At 43.0% G+C, this 19688-nt stretch overlaps 1 protein-coding gene across 1 annotated transcript; it reads left to right on the forward strand.

Moving 5' to 3' along the window:
• Positions 1-17425: 17425 nt before the first annotated feature.
• Positions 17426-18302, forward strand: LOC147429487 (uncharacterized). The gene has a single exon (XM_086495421.1). It carries the CDS (start codon positions 17429-17431, stop codon positions 18056-18058), a length of 630 nt encoding a protein of 209 aa, XP_086351547.1. The 5' UTR covers positions 17426-17428; the 3' UTR covers positions 18059-18302.
• The last annotated feature ends 1386 nt before the right edge of the window (positions 18303-19688 follow it).

The following is a 19688-nucleotide window of genomic DNA, read 5'->3' on the forward strand; positions in this document are numbered from 1 at the left end:
TCGAACATTTGAATACATTTGACAAGTTACACATGACTCTACAAACTGAGATACATCTTTATACATACCCTTCCACCAGTATTTTTCTTTCAACTTGGAGAAGGTTGCCCACACACCCCTGTGTCCAGCCCATAGACTCTCATGAAACTCTTGCATGAGCTTTACTTGAGTCTCTTTTTTACATATAACCCGTTGTGGTGTAGCACCCTTTTGTTTAGGATGCTTCCACAAGTAACCATCCCTTAAAAAGTACCCATATGCTTTCCTGCGTATCCTCTTGAATTCTTGTTCAGACCAATCATCCTGTTTTGTTAGAGTACTCAAGTACCTTCCAATAGAAATCCAATCACCTTCATAAAGATCTTTCAAGAACAATTCAAGTGAATTAGTCATGCAGACATTGTTACCTTTGACATGAGAGATAGAATAGAATTTTGTGCCTACATCATCTCCCTCATCAATCATTTGTGACTCATCTTCATACCTTGCCCTTGATACACTACAAAAGGCTCTTCATATTAGCGACGCTCACACAGCGACGCTCAAAAAAAAAATTCCCGGCGTCGTTATGAGCGTCGCAAATTTATTTGTAAATTTGCGACGCTTATAGCGACGCTCATAGCGACGCCAGCTGGGGTAAAAAAATTAACCGAGCGCGCCCAAAAACTCAGATCTTAGATCTGAGTTTTTCGGCGCCCTCAAGCAAAGAGCAGGTAACGCTCTCCCTCACTCTCTCTCTCTCTCTCTCTCTCTCTCTCTCTCTTTTCTTCTCCACACACACACACACACACACACACACACACACACACACACGAGGAGAGGAAGGAGAGCCAGGTATGCTCCTTCCCTCTCCTCATTCTCATGTTCCCTTCCCCTCTTTCTCTCTCCCTCTCTCTCTCTCTCACACACACACATACACACACACATAGTGTTTTTGAGAGAGAGAGAGAGAGAGAGAGAGAGAGAGAGAGAGAGAGAGAGTACAAACAAAAACAAAAACGCACACACATACATAAACAAAGAATGCACACACACATTGAGAGAGAAAAAGAGAGAGAGAGCATGCATAAACAAAAAACGCACGCATTGAGAGAGGAAAAGAGAGAGAGAACATGCATAAACAAAAAACGCACACATTGAGAGAGGAAAAGAGAAAGAAAACATGCATACGATCCAAAAAAACGCACACACATTGAGAAAGAAAGAAAGAGAAACTAAGGGAGCGTCGTAGGAAACTAATTAAAATTAAAAGACCTAAAGATCTAGCCGACGAGGAGTTGAACTGAAGACCTATTATTCAAGAGGGAAATGGCATAATCAATCTATCATACTTGGCATGGGTGATAGAAAGGTTATACCATTTATCTCTTTTTATTGGCACACACATCCACACACGCGCACACACACAGGAAGAAGAGAGTTATAACGTCGTAGGAAACTATCTTAAAAGACGTTAAAGATTAGGTTATATGTAGACTTACATTAAATTAGATTTAGGTTTATTTTTAACTAGATTTACGTTTATTTAAGCTAGATTTAGATTTACGTTATATTAGATTAGATGCGGGTCTCCATAGACTGCGATGCCTGCATGAAGCGGGTGAAGAAAGCCCTCAATGGAATAGAGGGTATTGCTGCCTTCACTCATGGTGGGCTCCGTCGATCCAAAAGTACTGGTGAAATGTCTTCAGAAGATAGGGAAGAAGGTGGATCTTCAGGGCGACAAGAGTCACTACATCCCCGACACAATGACCATCTAAACAACCTCTAGTCATTAGACTTACGTTAAATTAGATTTAGCTTTATTTTTAGTTAGATTTACGTTTATTTAGATTTACGCTTATTTACGTTAGATCGAGTCCACGCAAGAATTACTTACGGTTTAGGGTTTAGAGTTAGACGAACAGTGAAAAGATCTACTGTGAAAAGATGTTAAGATGAAGTGAAGTGCTACAGCTAGAGAAGAGGCAAAGGGATTTTGTCCACTACATGCAGTATCATGTAGACGTGGGTGTGTAGATTTCTTGTACCCACAAATATAGGTATTGACCAATAAAGACGAGATTATAACCCGGTGGTTCTGATCTCCGTGCACCTCTAGACCGAGGTGTGCGGGGATTGGACATGACTAGAGAATGTGAGGTAAAGAGAGAGAGAGAGAGAGAGAGAGAGAGAGAGAGAGAGAGAGAGATAAGACGAAGAATGCCAATAGAATATTAAATTTGTTGTCCAGGTTATAAGTTTTTTATCCTCATTATGAGTAGCGACGAGGATGTGGGACCGTCCAACCGAAACACCTATCTCTCAACGAGGGTCTTATGTCCTTGTAATCAATGCAAGCATGCTGTGCGACGGACAAGACGTGTTTCTTTGCAGCACGTTCGCGAATTTGGCGAGTTCGATCCATCTATTATAGATCGAGTTGTTGCCAATTATAACTCGTCGGACTCTGACGCTGGCCAACAAGCAGCAATCTTGCAACCCAATAGACGTATTCGCAGGCGCTTTGGTTAAGCAGCATATGTGAGGCCACAAGATGTACCCTCTGACATCTCGGGGGATGATCATGCAGAGCACATTCCCAACGAGGCAATGTTTGAGCCCGAGATTGATGAAATGATCGAGACGATCATGGATTCAGAAAGGCTTATCTATGATGATATGAAAAGTGAAGCCGATACGTCATTGTATAATGGAGCACGTATGTCTAGATTGAAAGCACTCCTGGTTCTTCTCAACATGCAGGCAAAGTTTGGATGGAGTGACACTAGCGTCACAGCGCTTTTCAGGTGATCTATTACAATTAGTTTACTTTAATAGAACTCTAAATGTATAATGATCTGATAGATTTTTACACGACTGTATCATATTTTTATGTTGTGTAGATTGCTGAAAGAGCACATTCTACCAGCTGACAATGTGATGCCAGATTCCTGAGATGAAGCAAGAAAGATTTTGCGAAACTTGGGGATGGATTACAATTCTATCCACGCTTGTCCTAATGACTGCATTCTTTTCAGAGGGGAATACACAGACATGGAGAAGTGTCCGAAATGTGATTCCGAAAGATATCGAGTAGATCTCCACGGGACAAAAATTCCACAAAAGGTTTTGCGACATTTTCCTTTGCTTTCTCGCATCAAGCATTTCTTCGAATGTAAGTCCATGGCCGCCCTAGCATCATGGCATGAGGAGAATAAATCTTCGGATGGTGTGCTACGAATTCCTGCAGATTGCGCAGCCTGGAAACATATAGAAGGAACATGGTCGGATTTTGCCAGGGAAGCTCGAAATTTGCGCTTAGGCCTGGCTATGGATGGCGTAAATCCATTTGGTCAAAGATCAACATCTTACAGTGTATGGCCCGTTGTCATCGTCAACTACAACATTCCCCCGTGGTTGACTACGAAGAAGGGGCACCTATGGCTAAGCTTGATTGTGCCAGGGCGATATAAAGTGGGGAATATGGATGTGTATCTTCGTCCACTATTGGAAGAGCTACAACAATTGTGGATTGGCATAGAGGTGGTGGATATGAGCCGACACACAGGACGACGGAATGCTTTGATCAGAGGTATTCTAATGTGGACCATGCATGACTATCCCGGGCTAACAGAATGCTCAGGTGATCTATTGACACTCCTCACTCAGACACTGTAAATCTTGTTTTTCCCCATAGTTGATCTATTATCATGTGTATACATGCAGGGCTTCAAACAAGCGGATACAGAGCATGTGTCACATGTGGACCTAGACTGAATGCACGTAGGGCACCCTCACTGAAGAAGCAAATCTACGAAGGTCATCAAGCGTATCTTTCGGAGAATCATGTGTTACGCGACGGCTTTTTGGGAAGAGAGCCACCAAGGATGTCTGCACAAGCATGGTTAGAGCAGAAGGAGATGTGCGATGACGGATTGCCTCCAGGGATGAAGAGACTATCTCTATGGTACGAGTTACCATACTGGCCCCGACTCGTGATCAATCACTTGCTCGATCCAATGCACATATTCAAGAATGTGGGTAATCTACTATGGGACCATTTGACCGGCAAGAAAGATACTTTGGGAGCCAGAGTTGACCTTAGAAATGTGGATCGTATGGAGCAATATTGGCCGCAAACAGCGTCTGATGGATCGATAAAACTTCCTAAAGCACCATGGATTTTCACAGGAGCCCAAGAACGCAAAGTAAAAGAGGCCATTCGATCTTTGCGGACCCCCACTGGCGTAATGCACTCGCTCCGAACGTGTTTTACTAAAGAAGGAAAGCTTACCGGTTTGAAGTCACACGATTGGCATAAAATGTGTCAGGTACGTTCATAGTGGACTTTAATATCATTGCATAAAATGTGGACTTTAATATCATTGCTGCACATACTTTACAGTTTATTTTACCGGTTGCCATTGAGGGATGTTTGTCTCTCGACATCCGTAACACAATCTACAAACTTGCAAAGCTGGTGCAATGGATCTCACAAAAGGAGATCGACGTAGACTCCATACCATTCGCCAAACTAAATGCTGCGGAGCTTGTGTGCATGTTTGAGAAACATTTTCCTACTACAATACTAACCATTCAGGTGCATCTTCTTGTTCACATAGTTGATGAGGTGGAAATAGCTGGCACAGCCCATTCCAGATGGATGTTCTTCTTAGAGCGTTTCATGAAAACGCTTAAGGGATATGTGCGTCAAAAGGCACGTCCGGAGGGTAGCATGGCAGAAGGTTGGTTGGTATCAGAGTCCCTAGTGTACATTGGAGAGTGGCTAGACGGATTTGATAAATCCCGGGACACGCTATGGCGAACCATAGATGATGAGCGCATATCTGGGATTGTCATGTGCAATCTCGGTGTTGAGAAGAAGATGACGGAAGATCTAGAGGCTAAAATCAACCGATTTTGCATGCTTCACTTTCCAGTGATGCAAAAGTGGATTTCACAGTATGAGGATGCAAAGCAAGAGCGACAAAGGGCACGAATCGAGTGGAGACGGGGAAGACGACCACCGATGCACTATCCAGCGGTTCTGGAGAGCCTACCAACCTTCATGAGCTTAAGATGGTTGCACAACCAATTGAAAAGCGCACAACAATGCGGTGACGAAGTGACTGAAGAAGAGTGGGAGTACTCTCGGGGTTGCGCGACCAAGGTAAGTTTGCAATGTACGACTAGCAAGTGACTTTATTTATAAACGTTTGAACGGCCACTCATAATCTTTGTTCGTTGTAGTATAAGTCATACACAGCAGCATGGTGTAAAGGTCGACATTTTAGGGTGGAACGAATCGACAAAAAGCGTTTTACTCAAGATTGTGGAATCATGGCAAAATTTGAACAGTCTAGTCGACGACGTTCCTCTGATGCAGATCCCGTGGTGGCGGAACTCACTTACTTCGGCACGCTGCAAGAGATTTTGAGGATCGATTACAGAGGATTTTTTGTCGACTTGTTCGACGTGCAATGGTTCAAGATAATCATGGAGGGTCGAAACTCTACTGTGCGTAGAGGAGAGTCTGGTTTTCTTGATATAGGAAGTTATGCTGAGTTATGCGAGGATGAGAGAGAGATCTCTTAAAGCCACAAATATTGTATTTGAACAATTTTGCTCCGTGCTGTAAAATCTCTGGCTCTCTAAGTAGCTTCCATGGTGTATAACGCTCTTTTCTACTCGCGCTCACATCTTTTGATTGAAAATTCTGAGTTTTCGACTTGCCTCTTTTATCACTCGATTCATTGCGTCATTGTATTTATATGCGTCATTACGTCATTGTATTTAATGGTCTTTGCGTCATTGTCTACTCTATTCATTCAATATTAAGTTTAAATATTCGTGTGTTTAATGCAGGTATGGATGATGAGGAGTTTCTTTCTTCTTTGTCACCGCAGCAGAAACAGTGGTACGTGGAGCGTCATCGCTCTGGCGCATCATCGCGCGTTCCTACACCATCCGCATCTCCCTCTCTTTCGGAGCATTCGGCGCGCTCTGAAGCTTCGGCGTCGACGAGACGAGCGTCACACTCGTCTAGACACCGGCGCTCTAGTGGTGGCGGTGGCGGTTGTTGTGGGGATTCCGCCACCGATGCCTCCACACCGCCTCGTGTTCGACGAGGCTCTTTACCCTCCCCTTCTTTGCCCGCCCCCACACCAGCCACAGCATCGCCATCTACGCCAGGTTTTGCACGGCTGACTGTTCCTAGAAGCTACACACCTCTACCTACTCCGCCGGGAGCCACCCCACTCGACACTCCTCGCTTCGGCACCCAGACGCCGGTGGAGACACCTGACGTCCGTACCCCCATCGACACGCCGCTAGAGACCCCTGCCGGGACACCCAGGTTCACGCGTCACCGGCCAGAGGGCTTGCCTTACTCCGTCGACATCAGCGGCGGCATCATCATGGATGATGACGGCAAGAAGGTGATCTCGCGCATGCGTGGTCTTTGCTCTCAGCTGTTTAGACACTATATACTAAACAAATGGAGTGAAGTACCAAGTGATTTAAAAAACAGAGTCATCAGCATACTTCATGATGAGTTTCCCGTTCCAACACGGGATCAGCGCTTCAATGAAGACTTGATGAAGATTCGAATGCGCGAATACTGCAAACACAAGCGTTCCGAAGTGCAAAAAGCACTCAAGAATGGGTGGAATAGGCCAGATTGGCTGGCCAAAGAAGATTGGAAGAATGCGAAGAAAGCAGCGCGCGAGAATCCCGACAAGTGGAAGCAACAAAAGGATGCAGCCAGAGCGCGAGTAGAGGCAGGGAGCTCGCACCACTTGGGGAGCGGTGGATGGGCATCATTTGAGGCCGATTTTGTAAGTCTTTTCACATTGCTCTTTATGCATGTTCGATAGTTTAGGGTTTATGAGTTTTTTAGTTCTAACATAATGAAATCTTTGTATGTTTTGACAGTGGTCGATGACAGGACGTGATCCCACACCGTACGAGCACGAGTACGCAGGCAGGAAGGGCTTAAACGCCCTGATGGACATTCTCAGTTCTCGCGGCGGCATGGTTAGTATTAGGGTTTACTCTTTTTTATTTTTTGTATTGTTTTATAAATGTCGTTATATGTTTATATTTACTGAAAACTGTCTTATTGTCTTTTTTTGCAGAATCCGACAGATACGCCGCTTGGACGCGATGAGACGTCTGATTAGACGACGTCAGTTTAGCCGTAGCTAGATAGCATTAGTTTAGGGTTTCTCGTAGCTTATGTATCATGAGACGAATTTTATACGTCTTTTTGAACCATGTATATTATTACATTTGTCACCGCAATTCCTTTTGCCAATCAATTCTTTATGCCTATGATGTTGTACAATTGTCATTATTACATTTGCCAATCAATTCAGTTTGCCTATGATGTGTACAATTGTCAATTTTGCAAACAATGCGTCTTGTGGGTGCCTATTTTGGGTCTATTATCTACTTTTGCACTTTTTTTAAAAACTGAATCAAGTACAATATGGTTGATGGGTGGCAGGGCATTCAATGCCCTGCCACCAAAAAAATATTCTCTCAGGCGTCGCTATAAGCGTCGCTATTTATGGCTCTGTAGCGTCGCTATATGCGTCGCTATACTCTTCTGTGAGAGCGTCGCTATAGGCGTCGCTATGAGCGTCGCTATATAGCGACGCCTATAGCGACGCTCTCGTAGCGACGCTGTTAGCGACGGTTTTAGCGACGCTGTTAGCGACGGTTTTAGCAACGCCGGGGGTTATAAAAACCCAGTGTATTTCCGTCGCTAACAGCGTCACAAGAGCACACAACCTCTTGTAGTGATAGCATATCTGCCACTGTATTGTCTTTACCTGCAATGTGCTTAAATTCGGGATTTAAGCACTTAATGTAGGCAATCCACCGCAACATAACAATGTCTGGTGTTGAGCAGCTTGTAATCATTCCAAGAAGTGGTAGACAATCTGTTTCTACAACCACACATGCACCAATTAGGTACTCTTTCCCACTTTTCAAGGCTGTAACCATACCCCATAACTCTCTCTTTATCTGTGGATAGTTTCTTTGGCGAGCACTTAGTACCTTTGCTCCAAATCTTACCACATACCTATGTCCTTCTTTGTCATCTTGCCCTATTGCCCATCCAATCCCTGTAGGACTGGTATCTACTGTCACAATCACTGGCCTTTGACACTCATAGTCTACCTTTCTCAAAGTCGTTGCTGACTGGAGTAACTCCTTTAGCTTTTTCATGGATTTTACACGTGCTTCTGTCCATTTAAACTTTTGATTCTTTCTAAGCAGCTGATAAAGAGGATCAGCTACATGTGCATAATGTGGAATCCAAATAACATAGAAGACACATGATCCTAGAAACCTTCTAACCTCAGTGATGCTAGTGCATGTTTCTTTCATTCTTTGGATGGCATCTACCTTTGATGGACAAGGTTTCCTACCATATGGCCCGCACATGTGCCCCACAATGAGCACTTCTTTGACACCAAACATAGACTTTTTCCCTGACAATGTAAGATTCACTTCTTCCAACCTAGACAAAATTTTATCACAATCATTTATGTGATTTACCACAAACCTGCGACATCCCTTGAGATCCAAAGCTTCATCTTTGTCACTTTCTTCACATCCTTTGATAGGCAAATCATCAATGAAAGGCATTGTGATTTGAGGAATAAAGTCACGTAAGACCTTATTCATCCCATTCATCATATGTGCAACCGAGTTGGTTGCTCCCTGTGGCAAGGTACACATCCTTACCAAACCCAAAGGTGTCCTCATGGTTATCAAGTCTCTGCTTTCGATTGCAAGCTGAAATTGATCATACCCTGAGTAGAGATCCCCCATTGAGTAGATTTCCCTCCCTGCAAACGCCTCTGCAAATTCATCCACAATTGGACCTGTACCTACATTTCTAATTGTCACCTTGTTCACTGGTTGCATATCTTGGATGAAGCGTAAAGAACCATTCTTCTTTGGAACTGTGAATCACCTGTTTGAGTATGGAGCACAAGAAGGCTCCAAGATTCCCATTTTGATTTTCTCATTCAGTAGCTCTACTAACTTTGGCAAATGAGCCTTTGGAACCGGAATAGGCCGCAGATTCCAAGGCACATGAGGTATTGTGAAAATTACCATAGGAGCTACAATATAAGGATCAACACATCCTATCTCATGTGGCTCAAATGCAAAAGCCTTACCATGCTTTGAAAGCATTTCTTTGAAGCACTTTGTCTCCTCCTGTGTTAGAAACTCCTCGCAACCAATCTGCAACTCTTGAAAGGACTCCTTTGTGAAGGTATGCCCGATCTTTTTAGGATTCCGCAAACTTGGTTGTAAAGAAGCCTGTTCAATCTTTTCCTTGTTGTTGGGTGGTAAGGGTGAAGCTACTGGTTTCACCTTCTTTGCTACACTCTTGTATTTAGTTTCAACATGAACTTCTGGGCCAACTGTTTGGCTTTCTTTAAAGGCTTCTATTACTTGATACATTTCCATAGAGCAAACTTCCACAAATTCATTTTCAAGATGCAAACTAGACCTCATTATAGCATCAAGCTCACCCATAGTATCTACAAAAGAAACTTGTTCACACAAACCCAAAACATTTTCAGTAGGCTTTAGCAACCCACTCTTTTTCATGCCTATTTGTACATTATGCACATATTGCCTCTCATATCTCTTCAAATTTTCAAGTTTTGTAAAACATACTGATCCATTTCTTGTTACCAAGAAGCTCATCGAGAAAGTTTCACCTATTTTTGGATCAAGTGAGACCCTTTTTCTTTCTGTACCACTGCAATCCCGCTTTACAATGGTACTTGGCCAAAACCCATCATTTCTCTATGATCATGAAACTCTTTGCTTATCTTTGGTAGAGGATGTTCTCTGAGGTTGTCACGATTTCTTTCATGGTTTACACAGACTGTGAGAAATTGGACAGCTCGTTTACCATCTTTGCTACGTATTCTAGCATATGCTGAACCATCGTCCATTACCTTTGTTTCCATTCGAACTCCCACAATGTAGGGTTGTCCAAGGATGAGATGATATGAAGATGTATCCTGTACAAAGAAGTTTTGGTCAATCTTTACATCACCTATTGTTACCTTCACACCTGGACATGCTGCATACAATTCACCGGATGAATTGTTTGCCACTTTTACCATCCAGCCATGATCTGTGTCCATCGGCCATTTGCACTTGTTGTAGAGACTCTTTGACGTTATGTTTATTTCTGAACCATGGTCAATCAAGGCAACAAATGGCTCTTCAAGATCACCTACCTTGACCAAAGTTTCTGTAGTAGCCCTTGCCCAATGACTTCGTGAATAGTAACTCCTAGGAATATCTTCAACTTTTTCATCATCATTTGAGAAATACACTTGCTTCACTCTCCCACTAGATTGGTAGCATCCTACCACAGCTCCATCATTCTCCTTATTTTGCAGTTGCATCCCTTGTGTCTTTGAGGTTTCCCCTTCAATCTGTGGACGAGAAACTTCAGCAAGGGTTTGCCTCTTTCTCTTGATGATGTCAATGATCTCCTCATGGAATTCACGCTTTGCAATGCCTAGAACTTCTCCCAGAGCAAAATCAATCTTGCTATTCAAGATCCTTTCCTCCAAGACTTTCTTTAAATCTGTAGCAACCTCAATATCAGATTGTAGTTTATAAGTTGGGCCTTTTGTCTTACCTTTCATTGGCTCTTTCTTCTTTCCTGTTGTAGACTCCTCCATGAGTACTTCAGGTGGAGATGCTCCTTGTGTTGAGGGTGTTTGAGAAGGCATTGAGTCGCTTCTTCCCCCACTTCTAGAAGCTCTTTTTGATGGTCCTTCATCAGCATTCTCACGTTTGCGCTTCTCTTCTACAATTGCCTCATTTTGTTGGCATTTTGTAATGTAGGCATGCACTGACAATGAGTCCACTGGATCATTCCATCCTGTTTCTAGACGTATGCAATCACCTGCTTCATGTAGAATCTCTTTTGTAAGCTTTACCATTTTGTCAGAAGTTGAGGTGGAAGGACTTGTAGTGTTTACTACCATCTTGTCCCTTCTTCTTTGTCGTTTGGCAAGAAGTGAGACAGCACCTTCAACCTCATTCCAGTCGGTCTTTAGTCCTTGCTCAGCATCTTTATCTTCAAGAAGAAGCTCCAAATTTTCTTGAAACTCTTTACCTGCAGCTTGTAAGAAAAGATCTGCCTTCTCTGTATCTAGTGTGGCCCTTTCTGTCCTAGTGAGTTGTGCATAGCGCCACTCAAATTCCCTAAGTAGCTCTGTTATTGATAGTCCTTGCTTTGGCTTGACTACCCATTCTAAGAATGTCCTTTTGGTCACTCTCTCCGAGTCCTCCATGAAATATTCCTCCTTTAAAGCTACTTTGAGTTCTTCCCAATTTCTCCCATGCCCATCTTTAATTGCCCTAACATGCTCCCTAATTTCTAGAGCAACAACTAACTCAAAGCTTTGAATCATCTCACCTTCTGACACGCGATGCAGCTCCATCTCCTTCACATACTCGCGTAAGTACTTGGTTACATCTTTGCCATTGAACTGATCCATTCTGTTGACGACCGCTTGTATGGCCTTCGTTGCTGAAATCTCCCTTCTTTCAGTAGCATGTTGTTGTTGCATGAACATTGCAAATGCTTGAAACATTTGCATTGTTGCTGGGTCAAAATGCATACCCTGTTGCTCAACATGATCACCCATGGTTACCCACAAACTCTCACCCTAGCAGATTCGCGTCGGGTTCACCAAAAATATGTCGAGAAATTTGCGGTCTTTCCAGGAAAGCACCGGGCTTATGGCTGTGAGAGTTTGTGAGAGAACTCAACAAAAACTATATGAAGGAGTTAAACCATAGATGCCATGAAGACTAGGGTTTGGAAAGAAGTGCAATCAAAGAAGACTCACTCTTTCTCTCTTGCATTCACACACACAAAGAAAGAACGCAAAAGAGAATGTCAAAACAATACGAAGATGAAAACATCAAGGCTATGGTCATATCGTATCATGGGTAATATGAAAGGGTTAATGGATGAGTTAATGGCATTCAATCTTGGCTGACCAAATAGGCTACGAATTGTTCTTTGGAATTGTAGTTTTGTGCTTACCATAATATATATATTTTGTCTAGTGATTGGGATTAATTGTGTGTACAAATCCTCTTGGTTCATAGCAAGATAACTACGCTCACATCAAAAGAAAAATTATAGTCTATGAGAGGTAGTATGATGGGATCCGGTGATAGAAGTATTTCATTGAGCCTTTCAGGGCCAAAGAGAAACACTATACGTTGTTGAAAGTGTATTTTACGGCTAATCCATACGTTAATTTTAATAGATTGTACAGAGTGAAAGCGATAGAAATGATCATCATGTGGGTTATTCATCTAGGATAGTATGTGAGAAATGTAGATATGAGAGAAGTGAAGAGATGAGAAGTTTCCCTCCCAAGCCCTATTCTTGTCCGTAGGCAATAAGGATACTGCGGGGAGAGATGTACCTGTAGCAAGGAGAACCTAAAATTCGTAGAGAGGATGAATTACTAAGAGTGAGAGAGATAGGTTTGGTTAAGGAGATGAGATTAGATACATATATATATATATATATATATTGAATTAGAGATGAAAATGAAAACAACAAGAAATCAAGAAAACATCAATGTAGAACACATCTTACTTGACAAACCCTTCGGCACCATTATTGATGGAGAGAGAAGAAGAGTGGATAATTCCACTTTGATTGATACACCAAGTGCAAGACCTTATTTGATTAGATTTGATCTTCCAAGGTTAGCTTGTTGCAAGAATGGCTAGTCTCCCTCTAGGAGAAAGTGTAGCCTCGGGCTTATGTTAATGGCTAAGTACAATTAGGCATTACTACTCACTCCCTCAAGAATTCCTCTCATCAATGGCTTGATGGTATTAGATTGATAGTCACTCAACATTTTGCACATCTAAATGCCATTTTTCCCATTTTGGACAAGGCCCATGTGGTGTTGGAGGAACACCAAGATCTTGAGAGATCCACTCAAAGAGAAGATATAGCCATGTGCTTAAAGGAGCTCAAGGATCTTGTTCATTCCCTGGAACTAGCCCTCCCAAATAAAAGTTCCAGAGAGCTATAAATTATTCAACACCAAGTGAAGGTTGCTAGAGACTCCATAGCTTCATTGGTTAGTCCCAAAGAGATTCACCTACCAACTTGAGGTAGCATCCTTCAAGTGCAATCACATGTCACTCAAACCGCCTTGGCCTTGGCCAGCCCAAGGTGGGGGTGGAGTCCTCAACTCAACCTCCTAAACCCTCTCTGCAAACCGCAACCCTTAGAAGAAATCATCAACAGGGTCATCATCGTGTTCGTTTTACTGAGCTTCCACGGATTTTTTGTCCTCATTGTTGCACAATAACCCTATTAGTAGATCCTACAACCACAATTTTTTGTCATACTTGTAATGCTATGCTTCCCTTAACGGGTCGCCACTACACAGAGAAGGATGGAGAGAATATCTTGGGATGACAGGTCCTAGTTTGCAATGAATCGGATAGCTATCATGCCAAGGTTTCTTGCTGTGAGCATGGAAGAGAGCTTGATGATGAGCACACTTTTACTTTAACCAACATTGGTGGAAGCAACTGGCAAGTGCAAGCCTCACAAGTGATAATTTTATTATTATATACGCAAAATCCGACACTCCAACTTGATTTTTTGTCATACTTGTAATGCTATGCTTCCCTTAACGGGTCGCCACTACACAGAGAAGGATGGAGAGAATATCTTGGGATGACAGGTCCTAGTTTGCAATGAATCGGATAGCTATCATGCCAAGGTTTCTTGCTGTGAGCATGGAAGAGAGCTTGATGATGAGCACACTTTTACTTTAACCAACATTGGTGGAAGCAACTGGCAAGTGCAAGCCTCACAAGTGATAATTTTATTATTATATACGCAAAATCCGACACTCCAACTTGATTTTTTGTAAAGCATCAAGCGTGATATATTTCAACCTCTACTTAAGATTGCATCGTGATTTGGAACCAATGTTTATGTGTTGTATTGATGTAGCTTCAATTGACATTGTTAATTTTTTCTAAATATTGTAATTTGGAACCAATACTTTGGAATGAATGTTTGGAAGGTGTATTGACTCGGCTTTCATTGACATTGATAAAAAATAGAGCAGCCCGAATTTACTAAAACGGAGTAGCCCGAATTTACCATCCCCATAGTCCGAATTTACCAAAATTCCAGAGAGCTTGAATATCAACAATATGCAACCCACAGCCCGAATTTACCATTTTTGCAGCCCGAATTTATTAAATCTCTAGTGAGAAAGACCCTAATTTGAAGCAAACCATCGACCACTTTTGGAGCCAACACGATAACCATAAACCCAAACCGTAGACCATAAATTATATGAAAAGCACAAGTACTATGACCATGAACCATAAACTCACGTCCCACAAATTGAAGCAAACCATAGACCGCTTTTGGAGCCAACACGATAACCATAAACCCAAATCGTAGACCATAAATTATATGAAAAGCACAAGTACCATCACCATGAACCATAAACTCACGTCTCATTAATTGAAGCTAGCCATCAAGCGAACACACCATAAACCTCTTTTGGAGCCATGACAAATACCATAACTCCTACGCAAAGCACATGCCATTTACCATGAACCATAAACTCACGTCCCACAAATTGAAGCAAACCATAGACCACTTTTGGAGCCAACACGATAACCATAAACCCAAATCATAGACCATAAATTATATGAAAAGCACAAGTACCATCACCATGAACCATAAACTCACGTCTCATTAATTGAAGCTAGCCATCAACCGTACACCATAAACCTCTTTCGGAGCCATGACAAACACCATAAATCCTACGCAAAGCACATGCCATTTACCATGAACCATAAACTCACGTCCCACAAATTGAAGAAAACCATAGACCACTTTTGGAGCCAACATGATAACCATAAACCCAAATCGTAGACCATAAATTATATGAAAAACACAAGTACCATCACCATGAACCATAAACTCACGTCTCATTAATTGAAGCTAGCCATCAACCGCACACCATAAACCTCTTTCGGAGCCATGACAAACACCATAAATCCTACGCAAAGCACATGCCATTTACCATGAACCACAAACTCACGTCCCACAAATTGAAGAAAACCATAGACCACTTTTGGAGCTCACACGATAACCATAAACCCAAATCGTAGACCATAAATTATATGAAAAGCACAAGTACCATCACCATGAACCATAAACTCATGTCTCATTGATTGAAGCTAGCCATCAAGCGTACATATGAATCTTCATACATCCTCAAAATTCTATAGCCCACAAAAAATGAAAGTAGGTACGAGCTGTCATGCCAAAATATAGCCCAAGTACCTAAGACGCAATTCTACTTGGCTAATTGCAATGCAGGACCTTTCGCCCAATCAGCAAGGTCCATCTTGAGTGCTTCTACCTCCGCATGGGTGAACCATTTTGATGTCAACTACACAATTTATAAAGTAATCATAGTATTAGTACACCTACATTGAGATTGTATTTACAACATTATAGACAAAGCCACAGAGTGCTATACTATCTGCATGTTTGTGTCCCTTGTGGATCCTAGCCTGGCGATACCACATGTTTGTCCACAAACAAAGATTAGGGAGAATCATGCACATAGAATTCAAAAGAAAGCATAAGGCCAATATGCTTACCGAAGCCTCATATCCTTTTGTGATTTTTTCTTCCATTTCTTTGATACGCTCCGGCATACGACTCTCCCACTCTTTCATTTCATCATCCATATATTCTTGCAACCACTCTTCAAAGTCCATCTTTCCATTCAAGGAGCTAAAAAGCCATCTCCTTTGAGAACCCTTGTGTAGATCCTTGAGGTGCTTTCTACGTGCTCGCTTGATTCGGGTCTCAATACTAGCAAATCTTGTCGCCGATTGTCTATGGGACGGTGAACCCGAGTTAGCGGATGCTTTTGGCTATTCTTCGGTCTTCCACGCTTCCTATGAGGAATGTCAATAACAATTCCATGACGCTCTTTTAGGTGATGCATAAGGTCAGAGAGCTTCTCCCATGGTTTATTGAATTGTGGGCAATTTTCATCAACCCGATAGTAACGCCAAAGGGCACCATCCCTTTCCCTTATGACCTCGGCATAATATTGTGAGTTCACCCAATGATTTTCAAAAAAAATAATTTAGACAATTTTACATAGACGGTCTTGTCATTGAAAACCTCTTCAATGACAAAGACCATGAGTTAAGATGCTATGGCATTCAATTTGGCAAAATTCTTGCTACACGACGTCCTATCACAAGCGGACGAAAAGAAATAACTGAATGACATGAGTAATGCACTTTCCCAAGTTCGATTCAGGTACATACCATTGATGGTGCTTTGGATGACTCTCCATCGTCTCCTCCTTGTCCACTTGCCTCTTCTTCGTAATATAGAACAAGAACACCCTCCCCCTCCCTCGAGACGGAGTTATTATCATCCTCCTAAACATTACAGTCGAGCTTTTTGCTATGGTGAACAAGAACACAATGAACACTCAAAAGCACAAATGAGAAATACCTTTGAGTTGTCGGATCCCTTTCCATCATCATCCTCCCTCACTTCGGACTTTGACTCCACAAGAGCGTCGCATATCATCTTTCGTCTCCCGACCCGTTTCAATCTTCGCAAATCCACATTTGCGCCGCGCACGACCTCTTGCCTTTGGAGCCCTTTCAGTCTTCGTAAATCCACATTCGAGTCACACACAACCTCTTGCCTCCGGATCCCTTTCAATCTCGGCATTGAAACAATTTGGTAAATTTGGGCGCGCTAGTAAATACGGGCTGCTCTAGGTAAATTCGGGCCAGGCAAGCTCTCAGGAACAGGATTGAAAGCCCTGCCTTAGCACACAAATGCTAAGGGGGGAGAGAGAGAGAGAGAGAGAGAGAGAGAGAGAGAGAGAGAGAGAGAGAGAGAGATTGATCACGTGTGAGATTGCTACAGGCCTCACCTTGCCTCTTTGCCCTATGGATTGCGATAGCTTTCCCTCCTCGCCCTTGCTCCTTTCTCAATTTCGGGTGCTGCAAACCCTTTATCTCTCTTCCCCTTTTCGTTTCGGCGGCCTGCAATGCGCAGCTAATTCCCTCCTCACTTTTTGAGCCCCCAATTTTTTAATTACACCATCCAGGTGATCTACGGCCCTCCATCCTCCACCCGTTGATCCCATCCAAAAAAGCCCGTGTGAGATAGTGAGGAGGCAGGCCCATGCGAGCAGGCTCTTAGATGGGGGAGCCCTCTTAACCGTGTCGTGTTTGTCACGCTGGAGTAGAAACGTGAAATAGACGATTTGTGGGCTAATAAAGAGCTCAAGGATACACCACGTTGAGAAAGAAAGTAGTAGTCATGGCGCGGAAAAGCACCGCAGCCACCGCTGCATCAAGAGAGAGGAGGACTGTTGCTGCATCAAGAGAGAAGACAAAAACGAAGAAGCAGAAGAAGAAGAAGGAGGAGGCAAGTGACAAGTTTGAGTGGCCAAAGCCATCACCAGTGCAGAAACCTCTGCATGTGGTAGTGTGCTCAAAAGGCCATGTGAAACACGATTGCCTGCAGAGGGTCGAGGAGGGGGTGGTGGGAGTCTTTGAGAATGAAGAGCAAGCCTATGCGGAGGCCATACGCCACGAAATTTCAGAGAACCAGAGGCTTGAGAAGGCGGGAGAGCTACTAGAATCAGCTGAGCTATCTGAGTCGCTTGGAGAGGGTGGCGTTAACAAGACTCGGTTTGCCTCTACGCTGCAGCGCAAGGCTCTTAGACAGCTTTTGCACACAGTGCCAATGCCCTCCACTGCCGACCCCTCCTCCTCCAGCTCCTCTTCGCCCTCCTCCTCCATGGAAGACCTCAAGACAAAGATTCATAGGGCTGCTGCTTCTGAGCTATGGAACGGTAACTACATATATGGGTACTATGTAGATTGTCATGTGATAAAGACCTTCTTGTTCCCCCCATCAATGACCCCGTCGCGTCGCCTCAGATGAAAGAAAATCTGCTGCGTGGCTTACCACGATGTAAGCCTGTGAAGTTCCATTACCACTGATCTCCATTTTGCTGCTTTTTCTCCCTTGCTTGTAATGTCGTTTCTTAGAAAATGGCCACGCTCAAGTAAGCCTATGGAGTACTCCATTACCACTGATCTCCATTTTGCTGCTTTTTCTTGCTCGCTTGTAATGTCGTTTCTTTGTGACGATCTATTGTTATAAGAAAATGGCCACCTTGCAGTAATTTGCATCTTTTTGCAGACCTTGTTATAGCATGCTTAAAGCAGTATCCTTTTTTGTGCTTGTAATTTGGCTAAAAACAAAGAAGTCCTACCTAAGAGTGTGTTTCATGGATACTGCATATACTTTGGCTTAATCGTTCGTGTGTGTGTGTGTGTGTGTGTGTGTGTGTGTGTGAGAGAGAGAGAGAGAGAGAGAGAGAGAGAGGTGATGTGTAGCTTGGAGAAGTTTTGGACAAATTCTCACAATAATTCCCACATTGTGATTTACCTCAACATCGTCAGCTTCTATGAGGGAGGCACCGCATACAAAGCTGGGTATGATTGACCGCCCTCCCCGGTGGGAGGGCCGGTGGTCCCCTGCCCCCAATTATCGTACCTAGCTAGGTATGCGGTGCCTATCGAGCATAAGCTCATGACATTATTCTTTGTATGAAAAACACTGGAAAAGCTGATTCCATTTTCCTACATAAGAAAATTTCTAAATCTTCTTGTGGAAAGGGGAAACCTTACACTCTAAAATTCCGTGGACATTTATTTGTTGTTTGCCGTGAGCCTACTTGATCCCATTTTCACTTGCAGGGGGCTTTCATAATCTGGCTTAGGGTCACCAACAAAGCTTCCAAGCTTGCAGTAACAACATTCCTATCGTGTTTGAGTTCTCGGACGCGATTGGGTACGTATTAAAAAGTTATAGATTGCCACATGTTCACCTATAAGAAAGCATCATCTGAAGGAACCATGCTAGCCAGGAGCCATAACAAGAGTAATCCTAGCTAGGGATCATACTCTTGCAGGCTATGAGAGATTGCTGCCTACACAGCCTGGGGCGCTAGTTCAGCTGAAGGCTTCTTTGGTCTTGGAGGCTCTTGCAAACACAAATCAAGAATGCAACAATGCATACCAGTGAGGAGGAAGCAAAGAGTGCATTCAATGGGAGTAATATTGTTGTGCCCAACCTCTGCTGTAAAGCTATTACAATGCCTGCTTGTGTGGGGAGATTGCAAACCTTCGACCAAGTCAAGCCCGGTGAACTAATTACGCCTCTCAAGGGCTGTCATTGAAGCAAGGGATCTTTCGCGACAGACCTGGAAGATGAAAGCACTAGAAGAAGAGGTGAAGCTTGAAATTGTGGATACAAATCTTGTTGTCATGAATGTAATTTTATATCATTGACTTGTGACTGGCTTTCAGGTTTTTCAGAGAATTTGGTAACCAGAGTTTTTATGTGTGTGCCTTCATTTTATGTTATTTTTGGGGTGTGTTTGGTTTAGTTCTATCGTCCTAGATTCGGTGAAAGAGTAAGTCTCTTTGAGGACTTAAATCACCCTTCCGCCTATTAAGCAATTCTTTGGTGGATTGGCTACCACTCTCATTCGTTCAATGGCCCA

Source organism: Adiantum capillus-veneris, chromosome 22 (genome assembly GCF_014529385.1).
Source record: "Adiantum capillus-veneris isolate H3 chromosome 22, ASM1452938v2, whole genome shotgun sequence".
Classification (NCBI taxonomy): Eukaryota; Viridiplantae; Streptophyta; class Polypodiopsida; order Polypodiales; family Pteridaceae; genus Adiantum; species Adiantum capillus-veneris.